The following is an 11118-nucleotide window of genomic DNA, read 5'->3' on the forward strand; positions in this document are numbered from 1 at the left end:
CTCTTTTGTAATAACCTGTAAGGGAAAAAAATATGAAAAAGATTATATATATGTATATAACTGAATCACTTTGCTGTACACCTGGAACTAACACAACATTGAAAATCAACTATAATAAAAATTTTTTTATAATATGTGATTTCTGCAAGGAAGCCAAAAAAAGAAAAATGTATACAAATCTTTCGTTTGCTTCGATGACATCATTTTGAATCTAATAAATGACGTTTGATGGTGAAAAAAAGATGTGATATATACACACACACACACACACACACACACACATATATAATGGAATATTACTCAGCCATTAAAAAGAGTAAAATACTGCCATTTACAGCAATGTGGATGGTCCTAGAGAATATTATGCCTAGTAAAATAAGACACAGAAAGACAAATACTGTATATCACTCATATGTGTAATCTAAAAAATAACACAAAAGAATGTATATACAAAACAGAAACAGACTCACAGACATAGAAAACAAACTTGTGGTTACTAAAGGAGAGAGATGGAACATATTAGGAATAAGGGATTAACAGAAGCAAACTACTTTGTATAAAATATCAATAGATAAAGGAACAAGGATTTTTACTGTATAGCACAGGGAATTATACCCATTATCTTGTAATAACCTATAATGGAATATATAATCTGCAAAAATATTGAATTACTTTGCTATAAACCTGAAAATAACATAATATTGTAAATCAACTATACTTCAATTAAAAAAATTATTGTGCAGCAAAAGCAGTCCTAAGAGGGAAGTTTATAGCAATACAATCCTTCCTCAAGAAACGAGAAAAAAATGAAGACCCAACACAGCCATAAATAAATAAATAAATAAAATTAAAAAAAAAAAAAACAAGAAAAATCTCACATAAACAACCTAACCTTACACCTAAAGCAATTAGAGAAAGATGAATAAAAAAACCCCAAAGTTAGCAGAAGGAAAGAAATCATAAAGATCAGATCAGAAATAAATGAAAAAGAAATGAAACAATAGCAAGGATCAATAAAACTAAAAGCTGGTTCTTTGAGAAGATAAACAAAATTGATAAACCATTAGCAAGACTCATCAAGAAAAAAAGGGAGAAGGCTCAAATTAACAGAACTAGAAATGAAAAAGGAGAAGTAAGAACTGACACAGCAGAAATACAAAGGATCATGAGAGATTACTACAAGCAAGTATATGCCAATAAAATGGACAACCTGGAAGAAATGGACAAGTTCTTAGAAAAGCACAACCTTCCAAGACTGAACCAGTAAGAAATAGAAAATATAAACAGACAAATCACAGCACTGAAATTGAAACTGTGATTAAAAATCTTCCAGCAAACAAAAGCCCAGGACCAGATGGCTTCACAGGCGAATTCCATCAGACATTTAGAGAAGAGCTAACACCTATCCTTCTCAAACTCTTCCAAAATATAGCAGAGGGAGGAACACTCCCAAACTCATTCTATGAGGCCACCATCACCCTGATACCAAAACCAGACAAAGATGTCACAAAAAAAGGAAACTACAGGCCAATATCTCTGGTGAACACAGAGACAAAAATCCTCACAAAATACTAGCAAACAGAATCCAACAGCACATTAAAACAATCATACACCATGATCAAGTGGGGTTTATCCCAGGAATGCAAGGATTCTTTGATATACGCAAATCAAACAATGTGATACACCATATTAACAAACTAAAGGATAAAAACCATATGATAATCTCAATAGATGCAGAAAAAGCTTTTGATAAAGTTCAACACCCATTTATGATAAAAATTCTCCAGAAGGTAGGCATAGAGGGAATCTACCTCAACATAATAAAGGCCATATATGACAAACCCACAGCCAACATCGTTCTCAATGGTGAAAAAATGAAACCATTTCCTGTAAGATCAGGAACAAGACAAGGTTGCCCACTCTCACCACTATTATTCAACATAGTTTTGGAAGTTTTAGCCACAGCAATCAGAGAAGAAAAAGAAATAAAAGTAATCCAAATTGGAAAAGAAGAACTAAAACTGTCACTGTTTGTAGATGACATGATACTATACATAGAAAATCCTAAAGATGCTACCAGAAAACTACTAGAGCTAATCAATGAATTTGGTAAAGTAGCAGGATACAAAATTAATGCACAGAAATCTCTTGCATTCCTATACACTAATGATGAAAAATCTGAAAGTGAAATTAAGAAAACACTCCCATTTACCATTGCAACAAGAAGAATAAAATACCTAGGAATAAACCTACCTAAGGAGACAAAAGACCTGTATGCAGAAAACTATAAGACACTGATGAAAAAAATTAAAGATGATACTAACGGATGGAGAGATATACCATGTTCTTGGATTGGAAGAATCAACATTGTGAAAATGACTATACTACCCAAAGCAATCTGCAGATTCAATGCAATCCCTATCAAATTACCAATGGCATTTTTCACAGAACTAGAAAAAAATTTTCACAATTTGTATGGAAACACAGAAGACCCCGAATAGCCAAAGCAATCTTGAGAAAGAAAAATGGAGCTGGGGGAATCAGGCTCCCTGACTTCAGACTATACTACAAAGCTACAGTCATCAAGACAGTATGGTACTGGCACAAAAACAGAACTATAGGTCAACGGAATAGGATAGAAAGCCCAGGGATAAATCCACGTACATATGGTCACCTTATCTTTGATGAAAGAAGCAAGAGTATACAATGGAGAAAAGACAGCCTCTCAATAAGTGGTGCTGGGAAAGCTGGATAGCTACATGTAAAAGAATGAAATTAGAACACACCCTACCTAACACCATACACAAAAATAAACTCAAAATGGATTAAAGACCTAAATGTAAGGCCAGACACTATAAAACTCTTAGAGGAAAACATAGGCAGAACACTCTATGACATAAATCACAGCAAGATCCTTTTTGACCCACCTCCTAGAGAAATGGAAATAAAAACAAAAATAAACAAATAGGACCTAATGAAACTTAAAAGCTTTTGCATAGCAAAGAAAACCATCAAAACGACGAAAAGACAACCCTCAGAATGGGAGAAAATATTTGCAAACAAAGCAACTGACAAAGGATTAATCTCCAAAATACACAAGCAGCTCATGCAGCTCAATATCAAAAAAACAAACAACTCAGTCCAAAAATGGGCAGAAGACCTAAATAGACATTTCTCCAAAGAAGATATACAGATTGCCAATAAACACATGAAAAGATGCTCAACATCACTAATCATTAGAGAAATGCAAATCAAAACTACAATGAGGTATCACCTCACACCGGTCAGAATGACCATCATCAAAAAAATCTACAAACAATAAATGCTGGAGAGGGTGTGAAGAAAAGCAAACCCTCTTGCACTGTTGGTGGGAATGTAAATTGATACAGCCACTATGGATAACAGTATGGAGGTTCCTTAAAAAACTAAAAATACAACTACCATACGACCCAGCAATCCCACTACTGGGCATATACCCTGAGAAAACCATAATTCAAAAAGAGTCATGTACCACAATGTTTATCACAGCACTATTTACAATAGCCAGGACATGGAACCAACCTAAATGTCCATCGACAGATGAATGGATAAAGAAGATGGGGCATATATATACAATGGAATATTACTCAGCCATAAAAAGAGACAAAATTGAGTTATTTGTAGTGAGGTAGGTGGAGCTAGAGTCTGTCATACAGAGTGAAGTAAGTCAGAAAGAGAAAAACAAACACCATATGCTAACGCATATATATGAAATCTAAAAAAAAAAAGGTTCTGATGAACCTAAAGCCAGGACAGGAATAAAGATGCAGACGTAGAGAATGGACCTGAGGACACAGGGAGGGGGAAGGGTAAGCTGGGACGAAGTGAGAGAGTAACACTGACATATATACACAACCAAATGTAAGATAGCTAGTGGGAAGCAGCTGCATGGCACAGGGAGATCAGCTCGGTGCTTTGCGACCACCTAGAGGGGTGGGATAAGGAGGGTGGGAGGGAGACACAAGAGGGAGGGGATATGGGGATATACGTATGCATATAGCTGATTCACTTTGTTATACAGCAGAAACTAACACAACATTGTAAAGCAACTATACTCCAGTAAAGATGTTAACAAAAATTATTGGATCTTTTTCTCATTAAAAAAGTTGTCAGTGGGGCTTCCCTGGTGGCGCAGTGGTTGAGAATCCGCCTGCCGGTGCAGGGAACACGGGTTCGATCCCTGGTCCGGGAAGATCCCACATGCCGCGGAGCAACTAAGCCCGTGCGCCACAACTACTGAGCCTGTGCTCTAGAGCCTGTGAGCCACAACTACTGAGCCCACATGCTGCAACTACTGAAACCCACGTGCCTAGAGCCCGTGCTCTGCAGCAAGAGAAGCCACCGCAATGAGAAGCCCGCGCACTGCAATGAAGAGTAGCCCCTGCTTGCTGCAACTAGAGAAAGCCTGCGCGCAGCAACAAAGACCCAACACAGCCAAAATAAATTAAAAAAAAAAAAAAAAGTTTTCAGGGACTTCCAGGGTGGTGCAGTGGTTAAGAATCCGCCTGCCAATGCAGGGCACACGGGTTTGATCACTGGTCCGGGAAGATCCCACATGCCGTGGAGCAACTAAGCCCCTGAGCCACAGCTACCGAAGCCCGTGTGCCCCAACCAATGAAGCCCGCATGCCCTAGTGCCCATGCTCTGCAACAAGAGAAGCCACCGCAATGAGAAGCCGCACACCTCAATGAAGAGTAGCCCACGCTCACCGCAACTAGAGAAAGCCCGCTCACAGCAAAGACCCAACGCAGCCAAAAAATAAATAAATAATTTTTTTAAAATTATATAATGTGGGTCCCATATTAACGGATCAAGTACTCCATAAGTCCTTATAGAGTGATATTAGCTGAGACCCTATGGTCAGGAAAGGCAAACCTATACTCAGAGTATGTGTCAATCCCAGTCAAAAGTGATGGGGAATCTAGTGTCCTTAACTTGTCCCTAAGTGTCTGCTTCCTCTCCTCGAGAGATAGCACTGTATTAGGGACTTAGTGTTGGTATTTGTTAATGGCAGATTGCACGTTGGCCACAGCAGTGGTTAACTGAGCCGTGGTGAGTAGGAGCTCACACTGTTGGGCCTGTGCATAGCCTCTATCCTACCACCAGTTACTCTACTCAGTGTATTCATTGTTCAGAAGTGGGTGGCTGATGACAGGCAGTGGCTAAGTGATTCTTCCTACTTGGTTGTTCAGTGCATCTGTGATGGATGCTTTCTGGTGGGCGTTAACGTGTAATACAAAGACCTTTCCACTTCAAGACTACTCCCATAGGTCCATCCTCAGACTTTCTTGTCCCTGATCTTCCACTCTTTGTCTTTTCAAGCCCCTGACCAAACAACCAGGCCAGTTGTGACTGTGTATGTTCTTACCTTCTCTTTCCACGCAAAGTGGATGACCAGATGTACTGTCCAAATCTCTGTCCCCTGGGGGGATTTCCCCTCACCACTGTCTTTCAAGGACACTCCTGATTTGTTGCAATGCAGCAGCAGTCAATTTTTGGCTTTTACCCACAAACCGTGCCAACTCATGTCTGAACCAAGCTTATTCCTTCTCTGATCCCTCTTCACAAGGGATCCCTGTCATAGACTGAATGTCTGTGCCCCCCCTACCCAATTCATATGTTGAAATCTAACCCCCAATGTGATGGTATTTGGAGGTGGGGCCTTTGGGAAGTGATTAGGTCATGAAGGCAGAGCCCTCATGAATCAGCTTAGTGCCCTTATAGAAGAGACCCCAGAGAGCTTCCCTGCTCCTTCTGCCATGTGAGGACACGGTGAGAAGACAGCTGTCTATGAACCAGGAAGTGGGCCCTCACCAGACCCCGAATCTGCTGGCACCTTGATCTTGGAATTAGTAGCTTATAGAGCTGTGAGAGATCAATTTCTGTTGTTTATAAGCCAACCAGTCTATGGTATTTTGTTATAGCAGCCTGAATGGACTAAGACAATCCCCAATAGGCTCATGTGAGCTGAGGGAGAGATGCCTGGTAAATGACATGAGTCTGGGCCACTTACTTTTCAGCTGGCTTGTGCCCTCTGACCCTGCTTATGCCTGAACCCAAAGATGTCACTTCCATTTTACAATGTGTTCTTGCTGGGCCCACCCTTCCTAATGACATGGAGAATCAGGCAGAGCCCAGCTTGTGATGGGCAGTTCTGGCTACTTGGTCACTTGATGAATTGTAATCAGATGCTCTGTCTCTACTGGAGCCCAGTAGCACTGTAAGAGCTGCTTTTCAAAAGGTATGTATATCTCTGCTGCAGATGGCATGGCTTTGCTCCAGAGCCCTGTGGGTCTACATTATGATTCTCCTATTAGAGCTTGCCAAACCACACATGGTATCTTTTCCTACTACAGATACTCTAGTCTCACTGGGTCTGCTGGGTCACATGTCTGCAGAGGCCTTTTCTGCTTTGGTCCCACTCGAAGTTGACAGCCTTCAATGGTCAGAGTTGTATTCTCAAGTGTGAAATACATCGCTCCTAAATCCTAAGTAGATTGGTGATGTGTTTTTTTCTCAGTGATGGAAGGTGGGAGATTCAATAATCAGTCCTTTACTTCAGATTGGATATCCAGCATGTCCCAGACCACTGGACCTCTCAAAACTTTACCAATGTGGCAGTTTCCTGAATCTTTATAAGATTGTTTCCCACCTTCTGAATACATGTTATCTTTCCAGGCCCTCCAATATACTTCCATTTCTTCCTCTTCTGATCTGGTTAGCATGATGTTATATATAGAGCTGACCCTTGAACAACGCAGAGGTTAGGGCCTCTGACCATCTGCCCAGTCAAAATTCCAAGTATAGGGACTTCCCTGGAGGTCCAGTGGTTAAGACTTTGCCTTAACCACTGGAGAGGGTGCGGGTTCGATCCCTGGTCAGGGATCCCACATGCCTCGCAGACAAAAAAAAAAATCCAAGTATAACTTTACAGTTAGCCCTCTGTATATGTGGTTCTGCATCTTCGCATTCAACCAACTGTAGATCATGTAGTACTGTAATACATATTTAATGAAAAAAATCCACATGTAAGCGGACCCAAGGAGTACAAACCTGTGTTGTTCAAGGGTCCATTGTATAGTGGACCAATATGATGTTCTTCAAAATGTCCAGATAGTCAAGCTCCCTTCAGATTATATTACGACAGAGGACCAGAGAGTTAACATAGTCCTGGGGTAAGACCGTAAGTGTATATCGCTAGACTTCCCACGTGGATGAAATTCCTTGTGATCCTTCTTTCTGATCTGGTTGGGATGCAAAATAACATATTCACCAGATTAATGGCTACATACTACCAACCAGAGGCTGTATTAAACTGCTCTATGAAGTTACCATTTGGGACACAACAATTGCAATTGGAGTTACTATTTGAATAATTTTACCATAGACCACTGCCATCTGCCATGATCTATCCGGTTTTTGTAGGAGCCAAACTGGTGGTATGAAAGGGGCCACCTCTCTTATATTCTTTACATCTTTGAGGGTGGCACTAATCTCTTCCATTTACCCTAGGATATGGTATTGTTTTTATTTATTATCTTGGTGTGGGGTAGTCTCAGCCCTCTAATTGGCCTTCATCACTTACTCCACAGGTCAAGAAACCAATATGAGTGTTCTGCAACTTCAAAGAATGTCCATTTCAGTTATATATTGGGGTATCAGGGAAGTGACCACCTGGTGGATCCTTGGTCTCAGTGAATATCCTGTGAACCAGACCTGAGCCCAGGACTCCACTTATTATCTGGACCCCATATGCTCCTATTCTAACAATGGGTCGTGGTACAGCTTTGAGTTGTCAGCTGTCAATGTTAGCTCAGATGCTTTTCCCAAAAATCCTCAAAATGTCTGAGTATTCTCCCTTTTTTCAATAATGGTCATCAATGTAAATGACTTGTTTAGGCATTTTTACTTTTCTTAGCATGAGCTATCATTTTCCCCAAGCCTCCTAGAAGTGTATTCACCCCACATCCCAGGGATGTGGTCCACCAGGCTCCTTATTCTTGGTTCCCTCTTCCTCATCTTCCTTCTCTCTACCAGCTCCTCATACAGGGGACTTTGGCCCAGGCTGTCACCAGTGGAGGAACCAAAGGCAACTTCTTCACCATGTTTCTGGCTGGCTCTCTGGGTGTTAGGCTAGCCATCTACGTCAGTGGTAATGTCTCAGGTGAGGAGGGTGAGGTCTGGTCATCAGACGGGGTAGGATGTGTACTTGAGTGTGGTAATGGTGAAAAGGCAGATCCTTTGGTGACTCATAGACATTATCTCCTTGAGCTTGACCAGTGCCCTGGACTGAGATATGCCTTTGGCCCAGTCCAGTCCCTTCCCTTTCTGTATCTTGCCATCCCCCTTCTTCACATTAATCCTCCACTCACATAGATGGAGATCTATGGCAAAGCATCAAGGGTAAGTGCTCTCCTCTTCTGTCCCCCACCTAAGCCCTCGGGGGTTCATCTTTGCTCAGGACCTCACCTGCTCGTCCCCCAGGCACACATTGCATCAAGTGCTGTAGTGGAAAGAGCAGACAGATCCAGGTTCAAACTTGGCTTCACTGTGTGACCTTGACAAGTTGCTTAACCTCCTTGAGCCTCAACTTCCTAACCTATACGATGGGAATAGTAACATTTGTCTTAAGAGTTGTGGGGAGGAGTAGCAGTGTTACCTGGTGACAGTGCCTGGCAGTGACACAATGGATATTGGTTTTCTTTTCTTGATCCTTGAAGGGGCCCACCTGAATCCAGCCTTCTCCCTGGCCATGTGCCTCCTGGGATGCCTCCCCTGGGCCAAGTTTCCCATTTACTCCTTGGTGCAGTTGCTGTCTGCTTTCTGTGCCTCTGGAGCATAGATGTATGCTCTCTATCACGGTAACAGAGAGAACAGGGTTGGGGACACCTGTGTGTGGGCAAGGGTGCCTTAGAGCAGTTTTGAATGAGCAAAGATGGAAATACTGGCTGTCCCCCTACCCTGCAGATGCCCTACAGAACTATACAGGTGGGAACCTGACAGTGACTGGTCCCAAGGAGACAGCCTCCATCTTTGTCACCTACCCTGTCCCGTATCTGTCCCTGAGCAATGGCTTCCTGGATCAGGTAGGCATGAGGGGGTGATTTGGGAAAGCCACAACCTTTGCCCTTGTCTCCCGGGACCTCGGCCTATTGTTCAGGCTCTGGGTGGGATGTGGGGTTGCATTTATGTTTGCACCTCACCTTCCCCAGCTGCCTGTGTTGGACAAAGTCAAATGACGTGGGGTGGTAGCCTGGAGCGCTTGGGTGGGATAGGGCAGATGGAGCACCTGACAGCTGATGGGAGCCCCTCTGCCTCTGTCCACTCCAAGGTTCTGGGTACCTGGATGCTGATTGTGGGGATCTTAGCCATCCTGGACACACGGAACAAGGGAGTGCCTGCGGGTGTGGAGCCTGTGGTAGTGGGGTTGCTGATCCTGGCCATCAGGCTATCCATGGGTGCCAGCTGTGGGTTCCCAATCAACCCTGCCTGGGACCTCGACCCACGGCTTTTCACCTATGTGGCTGGCTGGGGCCCTGAAGTCTTCAGGGGAGAGACGGCCTCCCCTGGTGCCGTCCTTCCACTCATCCCTCTGCTGAGGGCTCTAACCCTCGGTCCCCAGATCTTTCCTTTTAAATAGTTCTCTTGGCCTCTTAGGACAGTGAACCTCCTCTAAGCCCAAGTTCTCCCTTTCTCTTTTGTCCCCTGCCTCCCCCTCCACTCTTTCCATTGAAACAGTGACATTTAGAGGTTGTGTTCTTGGGCACATCACATTACCTGTTTGGACGTTAGTAATCTCATCAACAAAACACAGATATTCAGATAATTCCCTAAGGCAAGAGGCTGGACCCAGCTCTCCTGGGGTCTCCTCTCTAAGCGCTATGCTCTGGTGCCAAGACACCTTCTTTCTGGTGTCTATCAATCACCCCAGGAACTGCTTTAGGGAGTTCTCTTACTACTACCGCCAGTCCTTCAGAGGGAAGGCTAAGGGACTCACCCTGATATCGCCCTTCTGATCTTCTCTTGTAGCGCTGGCAATGGCTGGTGGTAGGCCCTCTAGTGAGGGCCACACTTAGCACAGCCACACACCAGCGGCTGGTGCCTCTGCACCATCCTGAGCACTCAGAGCCAGCTCAGGATCTAGAGTGTGCCCAACCTGAAGCCTCAGACTTGGAAAGTCCTGCCGCAACTCAGGTGCAGGAGAGTAAGCTGTGATTCTGACATGACAGTCCTCACCTCCCTCATGGACACTGAAGAGGGCCAGAGACCCATGCCTGGTGACAAGATGTTTTTTGTCTTTATTAATACACCAGGCCCTGGGCAGCTTCTCCGTTTACTCATCTAGGCATCGCTTCCTCCTAAACTGGGGAGGATGCCTGGACAGGGAGAATTGAGGAGTATCAGGTAAGGGACCCAGGCTTTTCATCCCCTCCTGCCCCAGGCAGGTTTTCGGACCCTGGACTTCCAGGAACGCAGTTCCTCAAAGTAGCCGCCAGAGGGTGCGCACCCTGGAACCCAGATTGGGAAGGCTGCGGGAATCCGCAGGATCGTGGGGGCCGACCATCCAGTGCGGGGCATAACCCAGGGGACTTCCTCCAAAGCTTGGTCCCCACTGCCTGACTCCTTGCTCTCGTAACCTCAGCGCCGCCCGCCTTTCCGCTCACTGGGGCGCCTCGCCTAGATTCAGCACCCCGCAGATAGTAATTAGGGGTAGGGGGAGCCGCCTCCACCAAGGGGGCGTGGTGGGGGGAAAAAGGGAGGGCCGCCAGAGGAACACAGGCATGCAAGCGCCTAGAGACTGGGAGAGCAAGCGGGAGAAACTGAGGCACGACCCAATACCTAGACATTCCGGGCTGTGTCATTGAAGGAGAGGGTGAACAGTGAGATGAGCCAGGGCGAGGAGAGAAGGCGAAGGAACAGAGGGAATGAGTGTAGGGGTAAAGAAAGCTGGCGCGGAGGAAAATGCTCGTCGTTCACCGCTTCCCTAACTCTCTCACACATTAGCAGATAAACAGCGTTCTTCTGTTTCCTTTTTTTCAAATAAAAAAAGAAAAAAATCTCAGCGCTCTCTCGCCTCCA

General features: G+C 44.2%; 1 protein-coding gene across 1 annotated transcript; it reads left to right on the plus strand.

Annotated features, from left to right (window-relative positions):
- Positions 1–7909: 7909 nt before the first annotated feature.
- On the plus strand, positions 7910–10254 carry AQP10 (aquaporin 10). The gene is given in 6 exon segments (XM_068537587.1): positions 7910–7921; positions 8077–8203; positions 8760–8900; positions 9007–9125; positions 9371–9613; positions 10069–10254. Coding segments are annotated over 6 exon segments (828 nt in total).
- Positions 10255–11118: the final 864 nt, after the last annotated feature.

Source organism: Eschrichtius robustus, chromosome 3 (genome assembly GCF_028021215.1).
Source record: "Eschrichtius robustus isolate mEscRob2 chromosome 3, mEscRob2.pri, whole genome shotgun sequence".
Taxonomy (NCBI): domain Eukaryota; kingdom Metazoa; phylum Chordata; class Mammalia; order Artiodactyla; family Eschrichtiidae; genus Eschrichtius; species Eschrichtius robustus.